This window comes from Euprymna scolopes, chromosome 44 (genome assembly GCF_053919585.1).
Source record: "Euprymna scolopes isolate OS-2025 chromosome 44, ASM5391958v1, whole genome shotgun sequence".
NCBI classification, from domain to species: Eukaryota; Metazoa; Mollusca; class Cephalopoda; order Sepiida; family Sepiolidae; genus Euprymna; species Euprymna scolopes.
Genome location: NC_136525.1, coordinates 57,102,870 through 57,127,926, shown reverse-complemented (window position 1 = coordinate 57,127,926; position 25,057 = coordinate 57,102,870). Strand labels below are relative to the sequence as shown.

General features: G+C 40.3%; 1 protein-coding gene across 1 annotated transcript; it reads left to right on the top strand.

Moving 5' to 3' along the window:
* Nucleotides 1-15,954: 15,954 nt before the first annotated feature.
* LOC145268862 (uncharacterized) lies at nucleotides 15,955-23,357 on the top strand. The gene is made up of 2 exons (XM_080124572.1): nucleotides 15,955-16,111; nucleotides 21,422-23,357. The coding sequence occupies exon 2, from the start codon at nucleotides 21,429-21,431 to the stop codon at nucleotides 22,404-22,406; it is 978 nt and encodes a 325-aa protein (XP_079980698.1). The 5' UTR covers nucleotides 15,955-16,111; nucleotides 21,422-21,428; the 3' UTR covers nucleotides 22,407-23,357.
* The last annotated feature ends 1,700 nt before the right edge of the window (nucleotides 23,358-25,057 follow it).

The window sequence follows — 25,057 nt, the reverse complement described above, 5'->3', positions numbered from 1 at the left end:
CAGTGTGGTAAATAATGGGCAATCAATAATTCCCCCACTATTCGACAACCATCATGTTGTTTGCACGGCAACCAAAAATGCTGACCTACTTGCCCGGCGGTTCGCTCCCAACTCCACTTTAGACTCAACAAACCACTCCCTCCCAAATTTCCCTTTGCAGATGGATGCCACACTCGAAGATCTTAAAATTACCTCTTCTCGTGTTTGTGATATTATAAAAACCTAGACACCTTGAAGGCGTGTGGGCTTGATCTCATCCCTACTATACTGTTTTAAAATAGTGCTCAGTAAATTCTTCAACAGATGCCTCACCAAATCTTGCTTCCCTAATTGCTGGGAAATTGCTTCTGTGGTGCCAGAATTGTACAAAATTTGGTGAAAGAACTAAACCACTCAATTATTGCCCCATTATCCTCCTTCCTCTCTTCATTAAAATCTTGCAGTTCTTAAACACTCAAGCACTGGTCTACGACCATATAGATACTAAACTTCTTTCCAAACAACAGTATGAATCCAGGCAAACACGTTCTATATCAGATAACTGTAATCTATGAACGTGTATACCATTCACTGGATAAAGCAGGGGAGGCTAGACTTTTGACTTTTACAGAGTTTTGCATGGAAGTCTACTCATGCAAATTAAATCATACGGTATTACTATCACCACACACACACACACACAATATATATATATATATATATATATATATATATATATATATATATATATATATATATATATATATATATATATACATAATGAGACCGAGAGATAGAGCGAGGGAGCGAGTAAGAAACCGATTTAAATTGAAAATGTTTAGGTTTCTGGCTTTTTTTCAGATATGGAGTGTCGGAATTTTATTTATTTTTTTTGACCTCGCCATAAACAGTGCAAAAGGGTGTCAGCATTTTGGCTAACCTGTAAAATTCACCTTACCCTCTCCTTCTCATCTCGTTGGAGCTTGAAGGGCCTTCTTCAGCTGGCAAATGTGGGTGCGTCTCTGTCACACACACACACACACACACAAACACACACTCACTCTCTCTCTCTCTCTCTCTCTCTCTCTCTCTCTCTTTCACTCCCCTCTATCTCTCTGTCCTTTTTTATACCATTTAAGTCCTGGTGGGCATCTTTCTCTCTCTCTCTCTCTCTCTCTCTCTCTCTCTCTCTCTCTCTCGTTCTCTGTAACGAAGCCGGAGGACACTGGATAACCTTGCTTCCTAGGTTGAGGGTGAGTGGGATGGAGCTGGGCGAGAGGTCTCAGTCCCATCTCGTGAGAAACCAACGAATTGTCATCGGGTGACAAGTAAATTATTTGGATTTCAAAAGGGCCAGATTAAAGATAAGCTAGATGTCGGGTTGGCGAGGAAAACGCAAGGAGGTCTGGGAAGGGTCGACGAGTAAAGTCGACGATCCGAGTGTAAATGATAACATGATTCACTTAAACCAACAAGTTGGAGGTGATGAGAGAGAAAGAACAAACCCCGAAAACAATTGAATTAGTCATTCTAATTTTAAGGGAACAAATTGGTTAAATTCCTAGACAGATAACTAATTCTCGGAATTGAATCGAGAGGAGGTCGGTTGGGAAGGAGAGAGAGAGAGAGAGAAAGAATTATGATTACCCGTCGAATAGAGAGATTGGGTCAACTACAGAAGGTAGGGGAGGATGACGTTTAATAAAACTACTGCGGAGATAGACAAAAAAAGAGAATCGGACAGTCTGTCGAACAGAGAAGTTGGGAAGCCACGTGCGCCGCCAGCCTCTTCTAATTGAGACGAAGAGAACTAACAAGACCGCCACTTAGAGTTTTTGTTAAATACACTGTGGGGGTTGCATTCCAAGCCTGACGAAAGTATAAGTGACGAGCCGAGCCTTAATGTATACCGAATCACTAAATGAACAGCCTAAAACTATCCTCATCGTTGTTGATTGTTTCCATTTATATTTGTGAAGACTGCCCTTCGATTTCAGCATAACCAAACTTAACTTTCCAGCCGTCGCAGACAGAGAGAGACGGCCACTGACGAGAAGACGATCACGACAGAAATTACCAAGAATTCCCGATTGGGCGTTACAACACTAGACGGCCAGATACCAACGTCCAATTCGGAGAGACTTACGAGTAGCAGAGGGAGAGAGACGGATGCTTGTGCGGGGTCCGAGGCTCGAAGGAGCGAAAATATAGCCAACCGTCCTTAGGGTTAGTGCGCATCGTTTTTCACCGTGCGCGCGCGACCCCTGCGAGGGAGAAAGGGTTATATTAATGGTGCCGTGAAGCCAGAATGCCACACTGGTTGTCACAAAAAACAGCATCCAGATCTATCCAATAAATGATCACCGAGACGGAGGGAAGATCAGAAGAGATCAAAGAAAAAGAAAAGTAAACTAAACAAAACTTTTAGGGCTTAGCTAAGACCGTGCGGTCAAAAGTCAGCCATCAATTGCAGAAGTGCAGAAAAAGAGAAACAGAAGGACGAGAACAGCAAAAAGAGGTAGGAAAAAGATTTTCTTTTGGTTCCTTGTTGCTTCGCTCGTTTTTTTTACAGGTGCTTGTTGTCGGTGGGTTTTTTTTTTTTTCTTTTTTAATTGGTTGTGGTTCTAAGTAGGGATATTACGATAGGTTGTGAGGAAGAAGAAGGGAATTGGAGACTTTAAGAAGAGTGAACGAAGAGAAGCATTACTATAATGATCACCTCAGACGAAGGAGAAATAAATGAGCTAGAGGGCGTTAGTACCATAGGCGAAGGGCCCCTCGGGGGAGCAAAGAAGATGGATAAGCCCATAGGGGGGATAAGGATTCCGTCCTATGTGGGTGAACCCGCCGGACTGCAGGAGTGGCTAGCGATAATAGAAAAGAAGAGGGTGATATACGGACTAGAGGATTACGAGATGGTCCTGCTGGCTTTGGACAATGCTGCGGGACCGGTCTCAAAATTCATTGGGACAATATACGCCGACAATCAAACCGTCACTTGGTCCGAGTTGCGCAGGGCACTGGTGAAACAATATGCCAGTGAGCGAATGGCAATTCAGGCGGTGCGAAAGTTAACACGACTGAAAATGTCGGACAAGGACGGCATCGACGAACTGGCAGAACGAATAGAGAGGCTGGCGGTGTTGGCGTTCCCGGATGAGAGGACGGGAGGCAGTGATGCCATACAGACGATACTGATTGATGCGTTTGTGGATGGTCTGAGTGACAAGGAGACCAGGAGAGATATTGTCAGGGGCCAGCCACTGTCCCTAGCGGGAGCTAAGGAATTAGCATGGGCAAGTGTAAGGCTTGGAGAGAGAATAGAAAGGGGCGAAAACACTAGGAAACCCCAGAAGAAAGGGAAGCCCGGGTGGAAAGAAGGGGAAGAAGACTGGGAGGCGGAGGCCGATCGAAACAGAAAAGAATGGCACCTCACGCATGGGTTTTACAAACCCACTCCCGGCAGATATGGACTGATTTGTTGGACCTGCCAGAGTGAGGGGCATCGGGCGGCGGAGTGTCCCACGGGATGGGGGAGACCACCTGATCCGGTTGGACCGAACTGCGACAAATGTGGGCAGTTCAGACACGAGAACAGGGGGTGCAGAGTAGCTGGAGACAGGAGGTTGGGGGTCACTACACCCAATCATCGCGTACCACCCAGATATGAGGGAAGGAACCAGGGAGACGCCAGAGGGCCGCCCCGCCGAAGGTAACTGGACGGGTGGCCCCAGTAAAGTCGAAATCAGTAGCGTGTTGGACGTGTGGGGAGAAGAACCACTTCTCCGCCAATTGCCGGCGGCGTCGATGTTGGCAATGTGGAGAGGAGGACCACCTAAGGAAGGGGTGCCCCTCTGGGAGGCGGCGCCGGGGCGGCGTGCGCCCACCCAGGGAGACAATTGTTAGGGACCGTCGGGAGCACCACGGCGATCCGAGGACGGATGGGTCACAAGGGGGTTTGTTGCTGCCCGCCCCCATGTCCTCGGTAGCGGGATACAGAATAAGGACCCCACAAATAGAGAGAGGGAGAGCCCAGGTGTTCTCCCTGCCCACTGAAAAAAAGGAACTCACATGCGGAGCGATTGTGGGAGGTGTGCGAGTGAAGGCACTGATGGATACTGGGGCATCGATCTCACTGTTGGGGAAAGAAACGTATCAAGGACTAGCGAGAATGGGCAGACTAGAACCGTCGGACATAGTGATCAGCCAGGCAGATGGGAGCGAACTGCGGGTGGACGGAGTGGCATGGTTGCCCTTACAAGTAGCAGGGGGAGAGGACGAGTTTCCCTTGTATGTAACGCACGGGCTGTGCAGCGAATTGATCTTGGGGGAGGATTGGCTCCGAGCCAAGGGAGCCAGACTCAGTTTTGACCCTGCTGTACTGACGATAGGTGAAACGGAAATTCCCTTGGGAGGCGAAGAACACGACGAGTTGCCCATTTTGGCGAGCGCCGACATGAGGATTTCGCCCAGGATGGCGATGTCTTGCGCCGGTAGGATTGAAACGGGGAAGGAAATAAAAAGGGGATTAGTCCAGATAACCCCCGTAGAGAAATACATGGATAATGAAGAGGGAGTGACGGTGAGCGAATCGGTTGTCCAAGCGTCGGGGACGATACCGGTGTTGATGCTCAACACATCGGGAAGGACGATCCGAATAGCTAAGGGAGAAGAGTTAGCATATTGCTGCCCAGTGAAGAGGACAGAAAGGGTATGGTTAGAGGAGATCCCCAGGAAGGAAGGGAGGCGGAGATCTGAACGATTGGGAGATGAGGACATTGTGGTTCCTGGACCATACAGAATAAGGACCAAACAACTGTTAGAGGATAACCGAGACGTGATAGCCTTGACTGATAGAGAGTTGGGACAGACCAAGACGGTGGAGATGGGAATTGACACAGGGGACCACCCGCCCATAAGGATGAGACCGTATAGAACCCCGATACACAAGAGAAAATTGGCCGAGGAGACAGTGGCGGATATGTTGGAGGCAGGGATAATAGAAAGGTCCAGCTCCCCGTGGAGTTTCCCCATAGTTATTGTTGAGAAGAAGGACGGCGGTCACCGGTTTTGCGTTGACTTCCGAAGACTGAACGCCGTCACTAAACCATTGGCAGTACCCTTGCTGCTTATAGACGACATACTGGCCTTACTGGGGAGGTCCACCTGTTTTTCGACCTTGGATCTGAGGTCTGGATATTGGCAGGTGGCACTAGAGCAGAAGGATCAAGAGAAGACGGCCTTTGCCTGTCATGCGGGGCTGTTTCAGTTTAGAGTGATGCCCTTTGGGTTGTCGAATGCGCCAGGGATATTCACCCAGTTGATGTCAATAGTATTGCGAGGCCTGGAAGATTTCGCCATGGCCTACCTGGACGACATACTGGTATTTTCGAAAAATGAGGAGGAGCACTTCGAACACCTGCAGAGGGTGTTCGATAGACTAAGGGAACACAGGTTGAAGCTGAAGCTACCCAAGTGTCAGTTCTTGAGGGATAAGACGAAGTACTTGGGGTTTATAATAGACAGGGACGGGATTCACCCGGACATGGACAAGGTCGAGGTCATTCGAGCCATGCCGGAACCCAAAACGGTGAGGCAGGTCCGCGGATTCATAGGTGCAATAGGTTATTACCGACGATTCGTGCCTGCATTCAGCCGATTAGCGGGACCTTTGGTAGCACTAACAAAGAAATACGCCCGATTCAAGTGGACGGAAGACTGCCAAAAGGCCTTCGAGGCCCTTAAAGAACAACTGACCGCGGTGCCACTGCTGACCTACCCTGACCTGAGCAGGTCTATGGTGTTGTACACCGATGCCAGTGATAGGTGCGTGGGGGCGGTGTTGACCCAGCCTTGCCCCGAGAGGGACGGCTCAATACCAGGGATACCCGAGGAGGTGCCCGTGTATTTCCTGTCACATAGATTGTCAGAGACCCAGCAGAGATGGCCGGTGATAGAGAAAGAGGCATTTGCAATCATATATGCGGTGCAGAAACTAGACTACTATCTGAATGGAGCTGTCTTTACTATCAAGACGGACCATAAACCACTCAAAGGCCTGGACGAACAAAAAAATACAACAGTGGGCCTTGAAGCTTAGCGGCTATCAATGTAAGATAGAATACCTGGCTGGTAGGGACAACACCTGCGCGGATCTGCTGTCCCGGATACCGGAGAAGTTGGAGACCAAGTCGGTCAAGTTGGAACCGCGCGTGGACGATAAGGCGTATCAGATAAACATCATAAATTCTCATCGAAAGGGCCAGCGGCCTGAGTGGGGAAGTAACATTGAGGAGGAACCAGAAACGATCAGGGATCCCCACTGGAGGAGCCTCATCGAGAAAGCTCAAGAGGATCAAGAAATAGCTAGTCTCTGAGCTAGCGTAGAGAAGGGTACAGCGACCAGATTTGTAATACAAGAGGGGGTGCTGTGTTATCTCTCCCGGAGGGAGGGCCGAGTGAGCGCCAAGCTGGTCGTGCCGGAGGGGTTGAGAGGGGAAATATTGACCCTATGCCACGAGGGAACTGGGCACATGGGGATCGAGAAGACATACAAATTGATAGGCCGGAATTATTACTGGCCGAGGCTGTACCAGGACGTGATAGCCCACCTGGGGAGCTGCCGCACCTAGCTACTCCAGAGTAGGAGTGGAAGATCGGCCCCTCTGATGGAAACAGACGTGTCAAGTTTTCCGTTTCAAAAGGTGAGCATGGATATCTCAGGGCCATATGGAGAAACCACCGTGGGTAATCTCTACATACTTAGCTTCGTGGACTGGTTGACGAACTGGCCGGAGGCATTCGCAATACCAGATAAACGGGCACAAACTGTGTCCCATATAATACTATCCGAGATATTTCCCCGATATGGAGCCCCAGAACAGTTGGTCACGGATAACGGACCAGAGAATGTGAACCAGATCATGGCCGAGACGTTGCGAGGTCTGAACGTCCAGCACGTGACCACCTCTGTGTATCGGCCCCAAAGTAACGCCAAGGTCGAGCGGTTCCACCGGACCCTGGCTGATGTGCTGGCCAAACTAGCTGAGGGCAACAGGGAGAATTGGGATTTATATCTTCCCCAAGCACTGGCGGCGGTAAGATTCACTATGAATGAAACCACGAAGGCCGCCCCTTATTACTTGCTGTTTGGAAGGAACGTGGTGTTGCCTATCGATGACTTGCTGAAACCACGCTGCAAATACCTGGGGGAAGACCACCATAAGTTGATTTTAGAAAAGCAGCACCAGATTTTTACCCAAGTTAGGAGGAGGGTCCAGAGGGCCCAGCAAAAAAGGAATGAACGAGTAAATAAGGGAAGGAAGGAAGTTGGCTTACAAGTGGGGGACCCGGTATACTACAGGTTGCCCCTAAGAGAAGGGAAGTTAGACCAGAGATGGGCCCCCTTTTACCGGATCGTACAGCAGACGGGACCGGTATCCTTTGTCATCTGGGACCAGGTGGCAGGGAAAACGAAATGAGTGCATGTCAATGATCTAAAGCTGGCAGAAGTGGAAGGATGGGAAGAGCCAGAGCCCATAAGAGCGAAGAGGAGGAAAATGAGACGGACCACTCTCGTGGACCCAGAGGGAGTGGAATCTGATAGTGAATCAGAGTGGGGAGGAGCGGGATGTCAGTTTCCCCCTCCAGCTGGTGACAGGCTTGTAAAGGAGGCGACGACCTCCTCGAGGGAGGGAGCTAAGACGGCTCCCACGGACAGAGGAGGTCGGATCGGTGAGAATCAGGGATTAAGCCCGGGGGATGCACCGAGCGAGTGGGAAGAAGAGGATGAAGTCCCCCTTGCTCGGTTCCGGGAGAAGTGGAAAAGGGAGAAGGAAACATTAGGCGTCGAGAAGGAATTGCCCCTGAAGTTAAGGCTAAGAGGAGTAGACCACCCCGGGGGACCAGAATAGAAGGAAGAAGAATTGTAGTGAAGAGAAGGAAAGCTATAATTATTATTTTTTTCTGTTGATTAGCCACCTTGGGAAAGCGGCGGCGCACCGCCGGGCCATCATGTGTGCGGAAGGGCCCCCGTGCATGTGAGGGGCCTGGAGGGCGTGGCGCTCGCGACTCTCGGGTGTGCTGAGGAAGCGAGAATAGTCTGATGTTGAGAGTGATTTTAAAGCCTTTAAACTGTCGAGTAGGGACAAAAATGATTGGAACAGATTGGAAAGAGTTTAACAGTCAGAGTGATTTTAAAGCCTTTAAACTGTCGAGTAAGGACAGAATGATTGGAACAGGTTGGAAAGAGTTTAACAGTCAGAGTGATTTTAAAGCCTTTAAACTGTCGAGTAGGGACAAAAATGATTGGAACAGGTTGGAAAGAGATTAACAGTGAGAGTGATTTTAAAGCCTTTAAACTGTCGAGTAGGGACAAAAATGATTGGAACAGGTTGGAAAGAGTTTAACAGTCAGAGTGATTTTAAAGCCTTTAAACTGTCGAGTAAGGACAGAATGATTGGAACGGGTTGGAAGGAATTTAACAGCCAGAGTGATTTTAAAGCCTTTAAACTGTCGAGTAATGACAGAAGGATTGGAACAGGTTGGAAGGAATTTGACAGTCAGAGTGGTTCTAAAGTCTTTCGAGTAATGACAGAGTGATTGGAACCTGTTGGAAAGAGTCTAACATAGAGAGCTCAGACTGGTTCTCTACTTGTATCATTTCAGGAATGTATGGACGAAAAGTAGTGGTACTATTGGCGGCCTTAGCGGTAGCAAGTATGTGGGAGCAGAGCCGGAATACCGTGTTTAAAAAGACCAGTGAAGTAGTGATCACCAGATCAAGGTGGTTGGTCACGCTAGTGATAGACCTGCAGCCGTATAGAGTGGTGATCGAGCGGTTGAGTGAACAAGCGGCCAAATTGGCCAAGATCGAGAGCCAAATAATCCAAGAATATAGGGGTCGTAGCGAGTACGTGCAGTTACTGGCCTCCCTGAGGAGGGAGACCATCGTAATGGAGGCTCAGTGGGAGGATATGAGGTTCTACCTAAAGGAGGTAGAGTTGCTCCGAACGAAACCGAAGAGATCGGTGCTGCCAATAGTGGGAAAGGCCCTCCACGTATTGTTTGGGACGGTATCCGAAAGTGATGTAAGGATCATTCGGAGGAGATTGGAACAGGTCGAGAAGGACCAGGGGGTGTTGGCACACGTAGCCGAAGAGAGCGTATCGATCCTAAATGTTACCAGGTTAGAACTGGCCAAGAACAGGGCCAGCATAGGGAGGCTGTTTTCCCAGATTCGAGGATTCAAGGAAGAGGTAGCGAATATAACCCAGCTGATATCCACGGAATTACGAGAGTCGGATGGTTTTGTGCAGAGGTACCTGCAATTGTTGGCCATAACGAACAGGGTCCATCAGACAGGGCGACAGGTAATGATACAATTGGAACATGTGCGGGCGCAGCTGGATATGTTGTCCTTGGGACATTTGTCGCCGAGTATAGTGGCTCCAGGGAGGTTAAGAGAAGTGCTGTTGGAGGTACAGTCGAAGTTGCCCCCCCACTTGAGACTGCCGGTAGACCCCACCGAGCGGTTATGGAGATACTATAATACCCTGGGCTGCGTTACATTGTTGGAAGAGGATAGACTCGTTGTACTAGTGTCGATCCCCTTGTTGGACCACAACAGTACTTTCGAGATATACCAAGTCATGAACCTAGCCATGCCCTACCCCAGAGCGGACCAGAAGCTAGGGGCAGTGGCTAGATATAAGATGGAAACGGACTTTATCGCGTTAAAAATGGCGAGAACAAGATTCATGTTGCTGACCGGTGAAGAAGCCGGCCGATGCAGGGCTGACGCCCTTGGAACGTGTGGGTCAACCAGCCCCATTTATGTAGCGAGTCGATACCGGTTGTGCGTACTAGAGCTGTTTAGAAAAAACGAACCGGGGATCAAAGAGAGTTGCGAGGTAGAAATCTTAACGAAGGTGACATTACCTTCCGCAGTGGGGGTGTCCGACGGGATTTGGGCGGTGGTAACCCAAGAGGGAATAGAGTTAACCCGAGTTTGTGACGGGAAGCCCCCGAGAACAGTGAGAGTCGCTGCGCCATTGTCTGTTATAGAGCTACCCATGGGTTGTGCCACACACGGGGCCTCGATTTCCTTGCCCCCGTACTATCAGGCGGAAGAGAGATTCGAAGATAGGGGGTCCCTTAAGAAGCTAATAGAAACCAACTCCAGCGGTTGGGTGGAGCTATGGGAACCAATATTACCTTACAGAAGATGGCCGAAGTGTTGGGACCGATCGAAAAAATCAGTCTAGAGAAATTGAGGTTTAAATTAAACCGAGTCGGTAGGGAAGAGTCAGGGGGGAGGCCAGAAGTGGTTGGAAAAATAGCTTGGCCGATCATGAGTATTCTAATGGTAGTGATAGTTTTAGCCGTTTTGGTAAGGTATCTATGGGGAGGATGGAGGAGATTACGTGATGGTAACCCGCCGACGACAACGCACCAGAGCGGAGCGGGGATACCAATGAGCGCCCTTTCTCGGGGCGTGGAAGAAGAGCCTGAGTTGTGGCTATCAGAGAATCAAGCCGAGGACCTGGTAAACCAGATCCGCGTTGAGGAGGAACCCAAGCCGGCAGTGAGACCTTCGAAAATCGTCCAGCGACCCAGGACGGAAAGGAAGTAAGAGAGACAGGGAAATCTATATCCCCAGGTGATTTTGTGACATAAACTGTACATGGCTTCTTATGTGAAGAGAGGGAGAGGGGACCACCGGAGGATTCCTTGTGTGTGTGTTTTTTTTCTCTTTTCTTTATTGGATTTTGGGTACCTCACTGAAAAAAAAAAGAGGAGAAGATCCTTCCTTTACCGCACGCTAACTATTGAGTAATTCAAGGAAAAAATGATTTTTTTTTTTTTGTTTTGGTTGTTATATTTTTACTTTTGCTTGCATGCTTCGGATTAAAGAACGATTTCGCAAGACAAAGAAGGGAAGGAATCTATGAATTGAACTTATCAATGTTGTCCTTATGACACTTAGGAAGAGGAAGGGAAAATGGACTCAACGACCCTACCTTATCAATTGCATGCTAACTGTTGAGTCGCTATGAACTCTTTGTTTTTTAATTGTTTTGAACAAAAATGCAGACGAAATGAGATAAAAAAGAAATTTGCAAAATTTTCAAGACGAACAATTTTATGCATATCAGATGGACCGTTGGTCCAAGAACATTTTTTTTTCTCTTTCTATTTTATTTTGTTTGGTTCGTCCTATTTTATTAATTATCTTCTTTTGCATGCTGAAAGAGAAGAAAGATTTTTTTTTCCCCTCGTCGGGTTCTCAACTGTGAAAAGAAAAACGGGGGAAGGGAATGCAACCCACACGCCTACCTACATACATAAGTACATATACGACCCACACTGGTTTGGAGCAGAAGCTAGAGGCAGGGGACGTGCGTGTAATTGATGACAATGACACGAAAAACGGGGGGTCGTATGTAACGAAGCCGGGCGACACCGGATAACCTTGCTTCCTAGGTTGAGGGTGAGTGGGATGGAGCTGGGCGAGAGGTCTCAGTCCCATCTCGTGAGAAACCAACGAATTGTCATCGGGTGACAAGTAAATTATTTGGATTTCAAAAGGGCCAGATTAAAGATAAGCCAGATGTCGGGTTGGCGAGGAAAATGCAAGGAGGTCTGGGAAGGGTCGACGAGTAAAGTCGACGATCCGAGTGTAAATGATAACATGATTCACTTAAACCAACAAGTTGGAGGTGATGAGAAAGAAAGAACAAACCCCGAAAACAATTGAATTAGTCATTCTAATTTTAAGGGAACAAATTGGTTAAATGCCTAGACAGATAACTAATTCTCAGAATTGAATCGAGAGGGGGTCGGTTGGGAAGGAGAGAGAGAGAGAGAGAGAGAAAGAATTATGATTACCCGTCGAATAGAGAGATTGGGTCAACTACAGAAGGTAGGGGAGGATGACGTTTAATAAAACTACTGCGGAGATAGACAAAAAAAGAGAATCGGACAGTCTGTCGAACAGAGAAGTTGGGAAGCCATGTGCGCCGCCAGCCTCTTCTAATTGAGACGAAGAGAACTAACAAGACCGCCACTTAGAGTTTTTGTTAAATACACTGTGGGGGTTGCATTCCAAGCCTGACGAAAGTATAAGTGACGAGCCGAGCCTTAATGTATACTGAATCACTAAATGAACAGCCTAAAACTATCCTCATCGTTGTTGATTGTTTCCATTTATACTTGTGAAGACTGCCCTTCGATTTCAGTATAACCAAACTTGACTTTCCAGCCGTCGCAGACAGAGAGAGACGGCCACCGACGAGAAGACGATCATGACAGAAATTACCAAGAATTCCCGATTGGGCGTTACAACACTAGACGGCCAGATACCAACGTCCAATTCGGAGAGACTTACGAGTAGCAGAGGGAGAGAGACGGCTGCTTGTGCGGGGTCCGAGGCTCGAAGGAGCGAAAATATAGCCAACCGTCCTTAGGGTTAGTGCGCATCGTTTTTCACCGTGCGCGCGCGACCCCTGCGAGGGAGAAAAGGTTATATCTCTCTGTTGGTGCCTTTCCCTTTTTCTTGGTAGCCATCATCATTGCTTGACGCTGATTTACTGTACCATGAAAACAATCCCAGAAATCTTTCTTGCACCCTTTTTAAAATTAGTTCCAGAGAAGACATCGCAGAGTAAAGTCTTGTTTCTGGAATTCCGTCGTAGAGGCCCCTGACGTAAAACACTCAACCGTCATTAAGAGTAGAAGACCTTTATTGAGAGGTTGAAATTGGTGTTTCAAAAAACACCATTTATTGAAGGAGTCAACCCCTTTCAGAGAAAGCAGACCGACGTAAGATTGGCCGAGCCGGTCACTATATTTATTTCTAGCTGTCGACGAGAGACTCGTCAACAAAGATTTTTGTCTTTGTCACCCATTCGAACGGGAGAGAAAGGAAAAGAAACCAACCATTTCAGAGAAAGGAACAATTTATTTCTGGGGTGCTGAAGAAAAGATAACCGCTTTCAGAGAGCTATACTTTTACACCTTTTGAAGGTTTCGTTTGTTTGAAAGAAAAAAAAAAAAAAAAAGAGACAGAGCAGAAGAGAGAAAAAGAAAAGAACTTTAAAAGGATTTTGCAACCTGCATGATTTCTTTCCAGAAAAAAAAAAAAAAAAAAAAAAAAAAAAAAATATATATATATATATATATATATATATATATATATATATTTATTTATTACAGGTTTTTAAAACCTGAACTTAGGAAAATATAAGCAACAGTAACATTTTATTTTCTTTAAATAAATTCGGATCATTTTAAACTCATTTCGATATATATATATATATATATATATATATATATATATATATATATATATATATATATCAGAGGAAACATAATTTAATTTAAATACCAAAAAAAAAAAAAACAAGAAATGGGCAGGTGAAATTAAAATTTTCCCTAAGGCCTTATCGTCTGACCCTCTAAGAGGAAACGTCAGAATGATAGATTAAAAACTAAGAAAACGAATGAGGGAAGAGGGGAATTTTAGTTACAGTTGGAAGAACAGTGGAGAAAAAAAAAAAAAAAAAAATCTCACTGTTCAGGTGGTTTTAAATCAATGAATATCTCCAACTGATGTCTAAGAATCTTTTGTCTACACAGGCTAGGTCGAGAGTTGTTAATAACTAACGCCTCAATGATATTGAGATGATAGTTCGACCTAGCACTGTATAAAACAGAAAACCACCCATCGGAATATTGATCGGCACACCTATTTATACTCAACAGGTGATCGCCAATGGCAGACTCATGAGCCTGGGAGTGCCCGGATGCTCTCGAAACCTGGTGTAGTCGAATATCCCGAGGGATATGTTGGGATATTCTCATTTCTAATCTTTGAGACATGGAAAGTCAAAGTGAAAATAATACATTTATCAGAAGTCCTGTAGCAGGAGTATTTGTCTCACTGACTTTAGCAAATAGGGTGCATACCTTTATAACTATTTGCTAATATTTTCACTCCTCTGATGAGATGGTAGACATCGAAACCCTATAGGTTAAGGAGATAAACATTCTAAAACATTCTTTGTCTTGCTTAGAATAATAAAAATTCTTTGATATGAAACTCAACCACTTTATTTCATTTCAATGAGAGTTTTTTGAAATTCATTGAATCACAATTTAATTTATTTGCTCTATCTTGCATATCGAGCAATTCTTGTTTAGATGGGATAACTTATAGAATATTACTGCCAGTAATATTTTGTAAACCAACAATCTCACGTTTACATAACCACTGATTGTTAAATAAAAACTATTCCGAAGTATATATATATATATATATATATATATATATATATATATATATATATATATATATATATATATATATATATATATAAACAAAACCTTATATATATATATATATATATATATATATATATATATATATATATATAACAAAACCTTATATATATATATATAAAACAAAACCTTATATATATATATATATATAACAAACGAAACCTTATATATATATATATATATATATATATATAACAAACAAAACCTTATATATAATATACATATAAGGTTTTGTTTGTTATATATATATATATATAAGGTTTCGTTATATATATATATATATATATATATATATATATAAAACAAAACCTTATATATATATATATATATATATAACAAACGAAACCTTATATATATATATATATAACAAACAAAACCTTATATATATATATATACATATAAGGTTTTGTTTGTTATATATATATATATATATATAAGGTTTCGTTTGCTATATATATATATATATATATATATATATATATATATATATATATATATATATATATATATATATATATATAAAGTTTTGTTTGTTATATATATATATAAGGTTTCGTTTGTTTATATATAAGGTTTCGGTTGTTTCGTTTGTTTTGAGCATCTTAAACTCATTTCGGGTCGTTGTTTCATTTGCTCATTTCTATTTGCTTTGCTTGTTTATTTTTGCCCTTTTCCCCCCTTTAATTTGTTACCCTAAAAAGCGGGTTTTGGTGACAACCCCAAATTCCGTCAGGGGTGGTAATTTGTATTATTTGAAATACTGTTCTCATTTTGAGTGTTTTTTCGCAACGTTTTCGCCGGTGTAACCTCCGACCTTCTTCAGGTACGTCTCATTGAACTTATTTAAAATAGAGACCTTTATTTAATCTATGAGGGTAGCTTGTTCTCCTTCCTGTCAACCCTGACCGATCAGAAGTCTTAAATAATCTGTAATTGTATTCTTAGTGTGGTTGGTACTAAGGATCGCCATTTTAGAAGACCATGAATATTACTTAGCACATATAGCCGTTTCGCCACGGGCCTTTGAAAAAAGTTAGAGGTTAAATCGGCTGAAACGTTGTGAGGTGCGATCATTACAAATTCGTAAACGTCATCTCAACAATTCCCAAACTAAACAACTTAGTTTACAATAGGTTAGTAACAAACAAAAGATAACATTTGAAACAGATTTTGAAGTTGCAAAACTAAATTCTAAAACTTTAAAATAAGTAAAAAGAAAGAAGAAAAGGGTTTTTCAAATTTTATTTTAACTATCATTTTTAGGTAAAAGATAACATTTTTACTTGTGAAAATTCACATCTATAAAACTATCTCCCATATGTGGCGGTCCTGGATATGACCTTAAACTATATCCGATGGTGAGGCCCAAACTTGCAGGCTTTGGGGAGTGTGAAGCCACCCTTTAATTGCCATTGCTCCCAAGTCCACTCTGACCCGGAGTGGTAGTAGGGTCCCAATTATGGATTAAATAGAAACCGACTTGAAAAAAAATTCTATTAAAAATTTTCTTCCGAATCACTGGATTCGGCATTAAATAACCTAAAAAGGGTTGATATGCTGTAAAACAGAAACAACCAACCAACCATGTGGCCAGGCCATATTGTATTTCTTTTCAAACCTGTTTTTCTTGTTTTCTGTTCGGAGGTGGGTGTGGCAAGCAACAAAGGTGCTTTTTTTTTTTAAATGAGAATACTTTTGCGATTAAGGCAGTTGTCAGAAAATATTTGAAACAAAATACTTCAGTTGATGAAAAGAAGGAAATTTCTATTTTTTTTAATTCTCAGAACAAAAGGTTTGTTTGGATTTTATTATTTGCTAGAAAAGAATATAATTGATTTTATATGACATTGCAACGCCGATTTTGTTGCAAACAAATCTTCTTAGCTTTCTGAATTTTTTTAGATGAGGATTGATAATTTGTACTATTTGTATTATTTAAATTACTGTTCTCAACTGACCTATTATTTTCACAACGTTTCGGACGATGTAACTCTCAACCTTCTTCAGATGTATCTTGTTGAACTCGGGGATCCTTCTCTTAAACTCGCACGAAAAATCCGAATAATACAAAATATTCGTCTAAATATGAATTAAAGTTAAGGGTTCGGGTAAGGGTTAATTAATTCTTTTGTCATAATTCTCTTAGAAAGTTCTGTTGTATTTGTAAAGTAAAAATTAGATTCGCCAGAATGCTTTTTAATTGTATTCTGATAAGAATAGAAACACAAATAGAGAGAAAAAATTAAAAGTTTAAACTTCCAATTTTTTTTCTCTATTTTCATTAGTTTTAATGCGGCTATTTAATTTACAGTGAAAATTTCATGACATTATTGTACGCATTGTGATTTACAATAAAAATTTCACGACATTATTGTACTCTTATACACATAACTAGGTCAGAAATAAGAGAAAAAAAATGGGAGAAGCATGTAAACTGCTTGAAATTTTGGCGACAAACAACACAGTTATTTTAAATTAGAGTGGTGCTCTGTTTTGCATATGAATTTAATGCAAAATGATCACCCACTTCCCGACCAAATAGTGTTTTTAAAAACATGTAAATATTTTATTTAATTTTTTAATTTTGGCCATTTTCATAATTTTAGGGAAATCAGTGTGTTGAAGGTGGGATTTTTAGTTGATTAAAAAAAAATATATATAAAAACATGTAATGAATAAAATAATTACTTTTTGAGGGAAAATTGACTTTTAATTCACCCATACGCCATAAATCAGCATTTAACGTTCATTATGCGTTTTTTTCTTTTTTAATTTTAATTTTTTACTAGCAGATAAACCCGACGTTGTCCCGGATTGAATGATGATGAACGAATGTTTCACACTCCCATATTTTTCGTGTCATCAAAATCAGTGAAATCACCCATTTTTCAATCAAATCGATTGATTGTGTGCTCTAGTTGGGGATCTATCACGGTGCACCAGGAGCAATCTTCACATGCCTCATCGCAGTGACTTTATTCCACAATAGTTTACATTGCACTGTAGAAAACCTACTGTTGATTTTATCAAATTATTTTCATATATAACGGCTTGAATTAAATTTAAAATAAAAAAGTCAAGTATGATGGTTCAATTATATTCTAAACAGAAATATTCTTTTCGAAAGCGCCCCTGTCATATCAAAGAACCGACTGTTGATTTTATATGCCGGGCCTTTCTACTTTTGTGGTAATTAAATTTCTCAAATTCACTTGTGATGTTAGGCTATATACGGTGCCAAAATCGTTTGTTCTTTCGTCAGAGTTTTTGATTATCGATTATCGCTACTTATCAGAGACATTCCGATACAAAACCTATCTAAGAACACTGCCAGATACATCTGTGTGAAATTTCATAAAAATGAACCGAGCCGTTTTGGAGTCTATAGTGAACTCTCTCTCTCTCTCTCTCTCTCTCTCTCTCTCTCTCTCTCTCTCTCTCACACACACACACACAAAAGTTCTTTTTATATAATAGTAGACTAGATAGATAGATTTACTTTTCGTATTGCCACTCGAACTAATGCTTGATCAGAAACAATAAATATTCTTAAAAATAAGCAGTGTGTGTAGGGCTTCACTCTTACCATAAAACTTTTTTATATAAAAGTAATTATTTTTTATTTACATATTTTTTTCCACATAAAATTGTCCAAAATTTGTTATCGTGTTAACCCCCTCCCCTACACACACAAACAAAAGAAAATTTATCTAACCTGAAAAAATATTAGGTTATGTGCTTAAAACGAAATCTGATCAAAAATGGGTGATCATTTCTGCCAGGTAGTTCGAAAATGAGTAATAATTTTACGTTACAATTTTATGTTAAAACTGATCCTTCATTCAAAATTCTAACATTTTACACCAAATTTTTAAGTAATCCCTAGAAAAGTGATTTAAGTGATTGAATCAAAAGTTTCAAATATTGTCAGTTTCTGCTTACATGGAGTTTGCAGTTGTGAGTGAGGTCGAAGTGAATCTCGGTTCGTAAGAAACGGTCAGTAAAATTTTAGAAATGCATTTCTATTTCCAAAATCGGAGAAACTGGAGAAGAAAAAAATATCGAAATTCTCTCAATTAATTCATTCCCTCTGTCTGTCTGTCTGTCTGTCTGTCTGTCTGTCTTGTTCTTTCGGCTTTTCTGTCTCTCTGTCTGTGTTTCTGTCTGTCTGTCTGTCTGTCTGCCTGCCTCTTTCTGTCTCTCTCTCTCTCTCTCTCTGTCTCTGTCTCTGTCTGTCTCTCTCTCTCTCTCTCTCTCTCTCTCTCTCTCTCTCTCTCTCTCTCTCTCTCACTCTCTCTTTCTCATTCATGTTTTGGAAGGTTAATAAATAAAATCCAATATTTAAATAGGTTATCCGGCATATTCATCAAGGCATTTCGTTGTTGCCTTAGTTCCACTGTTTTCTTAGACGGTGATAGCTTATTTGGCTTCCCCGACGAAACATCTTCCAACAGATATTTTAACTGAAAGTATTTATTTACAGAGATATTCTTCGACGAATTATTATCATTATTATTATTATTAGGCTCATAAGCAGGTTTCACATAGGTCATCAAGGATCTCTCCTTGAAAACAACCTGTGGTGTTCCCTAGAAGCTGAGTGACAACAAGTCTTCCAGATTTCCAGTAATCTCCAACTCTTTCGATAACATTTGCAAATGAATTTGCGTTATCGCAGCAGCCGCTTACTGTTGATTTCTTCCTAGACGCGGCCATTGGTCTCCACTGGAATTTGAGTGGTGATAAGCCTTTCTAGAGTCCCAGTTCTCTTTGCACTTGTCCGGCGCTCTCCTCTTGACCCTTCCATCCTCCTTGACCCTTCTCGGCTATTTGGCATCACATTTGGAGGGGGGCGGTGATAGGGTAATGGAAAGGGATGGAGATGAGATAGAGAACTTATAGATATGCAGCTTCAATGTTCTTGGTTCCATGTAACGCTTCTTCATGTTTTGCCTCTGCAGCTATTTATCTGGCCCGTGCATGTGGCTTATGTGTATTAGTCTCCATATTAAAGGATTTTCCTTAATATTTCATTATTGTTATTCATTGTATCTTTCCAGTCATTCCTCTTATTCCAATTTCTCCCATTCTTTTTTCAAAGTTTTTCGGAATTTTTCCTAATGTTCCTACTATTATACGCATTATCTTGATTTTCTTAATCATCCATGTCCCTTTCAGTTCTCTGGCTAGCTCTGTGTATTTGCTCTGTTTCTCCTTTTCTTTGATATTCACCCTGTGGTCAGCTGGAACAGCAAAGTCTATGATTTGACAGGACTTTTCTTTCTTTTTAATTATTACAACATCCGGTCTTTTTGCTTGGATGGGTTTATTATTATTATTATTATTATTATTATTATTATGAGCAGCAGCAGCAGCAGCAGCAGCAGCAGCAGAAGCAGCAGCAGCAGCAGCATTTGTCTTATTACTATAAGTAACTAGCGTTAATCGGCGTTGCCAGGTGGAAGCCTGACACTCCCTCTCATAAAAAACTAAACTACGGTTGTTGTTGCTGGCCACTGCTGTCCCTGAACAATTGCGGACATTGGCGGCCGTGTCCAAAATGAAATAATCTGGTTTCCACTCGCGATTAGTGATGGTTTGGTGCAATAACATGCAGACACTGTTTGAATGTAAAAAAAAGTAATTAAGGGAATGCATAAATCAGTATGAATTAATAAAAGTATGAAAAATGGTTCATTAAAATAAGAAAAGAAAGTAAAAGCAGGTTTTGAAGTTAGGTTTCTCACTGTATATGGACTGTTTAGAGTGATCGAAATCAGTGGTAGCAGTCCTAGTTGTTTCTGTTTGTTGGTCAAGTCTTCTTTGCAAATCTTCCACTAATAGTATTAAATTAAATTCCAGTTTTATGTCTTTTTTTTTAACGTGTAAAACAAAACAATTACAACTTTTTTCACTTCTTTGAGTAATGTCACGTTAAGAACGGCTTTCAGAATAAACACCCCGAACCTCCCCATGTTAAGAACGGCTTTCGGAATAGACACACCTAATCTCCTCATGTTATGAATGGCCTTTGGAATAGACACCTCCCAACCTCTCCATGTTAAATACGTCTTTCGGAATAGACACCCTCAACCTCTCATTGTTAAAATCGGCTTTCGGAATACACACCCCAACTTGCCCATGTTAATAACGGCTTGTGGAGTAGAGACACCCCATTTTTTTAGAGAAGGGGTGTAAAAATATTTCCCTCGAATTTAACTGTGATATTAGGTGTCAGCATATGCACCCACAAATGAAAAAAAAAATGGGGGGGGGGGCAACAGTGTCAGTAGGAGATGAGTAGATTTGTTTTACTGTTTTCTTTCTTATTTACATCTCGCAGTATCCACTGTCTGCTTTCTTTCTTTTTTTAGCAATAATAAAAAGTCAGTTCATGACGTGTCATGTGAGTGGTTATATGTAAAGTACAAAATCATTTCCTTTCGATTGTGTCAGCATTTTAGATTTGTTTAGTATTGGAAAGAGAAAAGGTCGACATGTTTAAAGTATCCTTATTTTTAGAAAATTTAAATTGTTTTAAAGAAGACAAGAATGGAAGAGTGAACGAGAGAGAGTGAAAGATAAAATATAGAAATAAGAAAGAAGAAAGGAAAAGACTACAAAAATCAGTGACCTCGTTACCAGTATCTACTTTATGTAGTTTAACCTTAAACTAACTCTAACCTACCCCAAACTAACCTAAACTTAATATTAATTTAAGCTTAAGCTAACCTAAACTTAATAGTAAACTAAGCTTAAACTAACCATAACCTAATCCTAACCTAACCCTAACCTAGTAGGTTTTTGGTTCAAAAGTTGTACCAGTACCTGTAATGTCCTTCTTACGTTAATAAAAGGGAGATAACCGAATGGTAAGAGTTACAGCCCCTGTGCCTACCGCGTTCTGAATCACTCTGGATTTTAATATAGCCCGACAATCGTGTTTTTTTTTTCTTTTTTTTTCTCTACGCAATTTATATTCATCTTAAGATGCCATCCGTGATAATAATCGATATTTATCTAATATCGATTACCTCTCTGCTAAACAGCACATTACCTATTTTTCTCTTCATTAAAACTCCGTTTTTCTATTTTCTTTTAGATTAATAATGGCTTCAGCTGTTTCAAATCGCCGCCATCAGTGCAGTAATTGTGAAAAGGAACTGTCCATCGATTCGCACACGCTAGCCTGTTTCCATAATGTATGCCAGACTTGCATGGAAGAGAACAGACTGTGGGAAGAAGGAAAAGCATCAGAAACCGGAACTTGTCCGAATTGTGGAGAAGTGTTCAAAGTGAAAGAGTCACAACTCTTGCCATTTTTGTTTACTGATATTAAGCTGCACTCCGAACGAATATGTGATTTCTGCTTAGAAAGAGGCGTTACGGCACCCGCTAACAATTGGTGTCACACGTGTGATAAGTTAATTTGTGATCATTGCAACTTTGTCCATAGACAATTCGCCAAAGATCATAAATGTAAAAGTTTAGATCACGCGCAATGGATTTCGTCCGTGATGAATGATCGATGCAGCATTCATGGCAAGGAACGAGACTTGTTCTGTCAGCAGTGCAACACGTGTTTTTGCAACATTTGTTACGAAGCGGATCACCAAAAGTCAGGCTGCGTAGGTCAGCGGGTCCTCACTGTAAAAGGTGAGGTTGCAAGGCGGAAGACTGAAGAAATTCCCATTTTACAAAAGGAAGTGAAAGAATTTGCGGAATGTGTAAAGAGGTCGAATGCAAAAGTGGTGGGAAATCGCACTGAATTAACTGCTAAATGTCATTTTGAAATTGGCCAGATTTGGCGGCAATATGAAGCGAAGGTGGAGAGCGCACGACTTGAGGCAATCAAGTTATGTGAGACTGTAATCCGAAAAAACCATGAAGAAGAGACACAAATGCGCCACACGGTGGATGCAAATGACCGAAAGTTGCTGCAAATTGAGATATGCCTCTCGCATTATCAACGTTTGTTGACTGGAAATGACCGAAAAACGGATATTTTGCATAGTTTGAATAGACTGGAGTCAAAAGTTCGAGACTGGCAGGAAGAACTAAATCGATCGAAAATAACACATGACTAAACTGATTTATCTGTCGACTGTTCAGACTGTTGATCGATTTTTCATTGAGCGATAAAACTGTCTCTCTTTCTTCACGTGTGAGCCTTGTTAAAAAGTTTCCTCCAATAAAGGAATTCAGGCCACATAGACGATTGCCTCTTCAACAGGGATTAGTCTCGCGAATCATTCAATCGATTTATATCGCTAAAGACGATCACATCTTTCTTAGCGATTTGGAAAATCAATCAATTATTGAATTAAATGAACATAAAGAAATTCTGACTGAATGTCGTTTTGATGAAAATAATTTCTTTTTCCAACCGAACGATGTGGAATTAATCTCACTCAATATTTTGGTGGCTTGTGGTTTAGGGAAGGATCCTTGTGGAATGTTAGAAGGTAAAATAATTTTTTTGGAAAGAAAAAAGATTCGTCCTCATTTGAAAGTTAAAAAGATAATCAGAACAGAAAAACATTTTTTGTCTTTGTGTTCGACAAATGAGTCGATTTTCTGTTGTGATGCTAATTTTGCAATTCATTCATTCACAAAAGTAAGGCGAAAAAATGAAAACTATAGAAGTTGATGGGCTGACAACACTGTCGGAAAGGTTAATTGGTCGGTTGCGAATTCGTGTTGATCCTTCGAGTGGAGATTTTTGGGGATTAAGTTATGATTCATCTGAAATCGTTTCTTTTAATTCGGACGGGAAAAAAATTAATTCTGTAAAAAACGAAAATGAATGGCGAGATTTTTCTTTCGATAAATTTGGACATTTGTATTTTTCAACAAAAGAAGGAATTTTTTCTTCTTTTCCAAAAGAAACACTTTTATACAAATTTCCTAAAAAATCCGAATGTTTTCCAAAACTTTCAATTTCAGAAAACAAAATGATTGTTTATACAAAAAATGAAAAAAACGATTTCATTACACTTTTCCAAATATTTTATTGAAAAATAAATTTTGCAATGAAATTTTGTTCTCCAAATATTTTATTAGAAAATAAATTTTATAATGAAGTTTTTTATTTTCCAAATATTTTATTGAAAAATAAATTTTGTAATGAAATTTTGTTTTCAAAAATATTTTACTGAAAATATATTTTGTAATGAAATTTTGTTTTCAAAATATTCTGTTTCCTTGAATTTTGTGATAATAAATTTTTTTCATTTTAAGTAGAAATCAGAACAAATATACAACAAATAACCGTTACCAAACGCACAAAGTAACAATTACTTTTATATTTGCACAATCTCACGTGTATTTAATGATTGTATGATATATTAATTATGCACTTATTATCGTCACCTTTGCCTAGCAAAATCAGCTTAGTTTTTGTCACGGCCGCCAACTTTGTTGAAAAATCAGCGAATTTTAGGTTTTAAAGATAGTAAAAAATAAAAATAAATAAAGGTTTAATAGAAGCGTAAGCCTAAGTCTGAGGGTGATTGCCAATCGAATTAGAGTAGTTTTTATTACTATTTGCGATGTAGAAAAAGGCTGCGCAAGCAACATACTTGGAAAATATTAAAATCTTACATATAAAAATTATGCGAAACATGTAATTAAAAAAAAAAGTAGAAATATTTTTTGCTATTATAATTTTTTGTGTGAAAATATTAAATAAACAATGCTTAATCCAATGATAATATTGGTAGTTCGAGAAATTAATTTTTCTTTGAGTTATATCGAATTCATTAATACGGACTTTATTTTTCTTTTTTTTCGTAATGTTCCTGTAAAAATAAAATAATCTTTTTTAATTGTTATAATTTACGATGCTTTATTTTCATAAAAAAAAGCAAAAATAAATTCATTCATTTTTTTTACTACAGAAAACCATAACTTTAGTAAAGGTATTTTTTGTTTAAACAAAATAATATATTTCCTCTAAGATTTAAATAAAAATAATAGGTTCACTATATTCCGTGATCATTATTTTATAAATACTGAAAATTTCATTAAAATTGGTTAATTTTCTGATTTTTTATGAATTTTTAAGTAAAGGGAGGGGTCAAAATATTTATGCATTTTTGAGTATCGGCATTCATTTTGCACGTACCTAACAGTAATATAAAATGTATTGTTTTTCTTTTTCTTTTCATTCAAAATATAAGCTAGACTTCATTTAAAAAAATACTAAACGTTTCAATAATCATTATTATTATTACTGACAAATTATTTAAAAAGAAATATCGTTCAGAAATTATTTATAAACAATATTGGGTAACTTATGCAACTTGTTTTTCCTTCCTATTTGTGACCTGTTCAAAAATGTTTTATATCTAATATTTAAAAAACGTTTTAAGCATTGAATACAAACTTTTATTTCTATAAAAATAAATAAAAAAGTAAGTTTGAACAAGACTGTAACAAATTCAAGGAAAAAATTGAATACAAACATTAATTTTTATTAAAAAAAATCACCAAAAGGTTGTTTAAACAGGATAGGACTGTTTAATACAACAAATAAGACGTCCAAGAATGTCATCATTTTATACATATTTCACCATAAAAACTCAATTATGTAAGATCGGAACAGATCGTCTGAGGTTCCATGTTGCCTTTTACTATACTGTTTCAACATTGAACCTTGATTCCAGTAAAGCAACTGGCCCTGACGGCATCCCAATTATAGTGTTAAAAAAGCTTCAACCAGAACTTGCTCCCATAC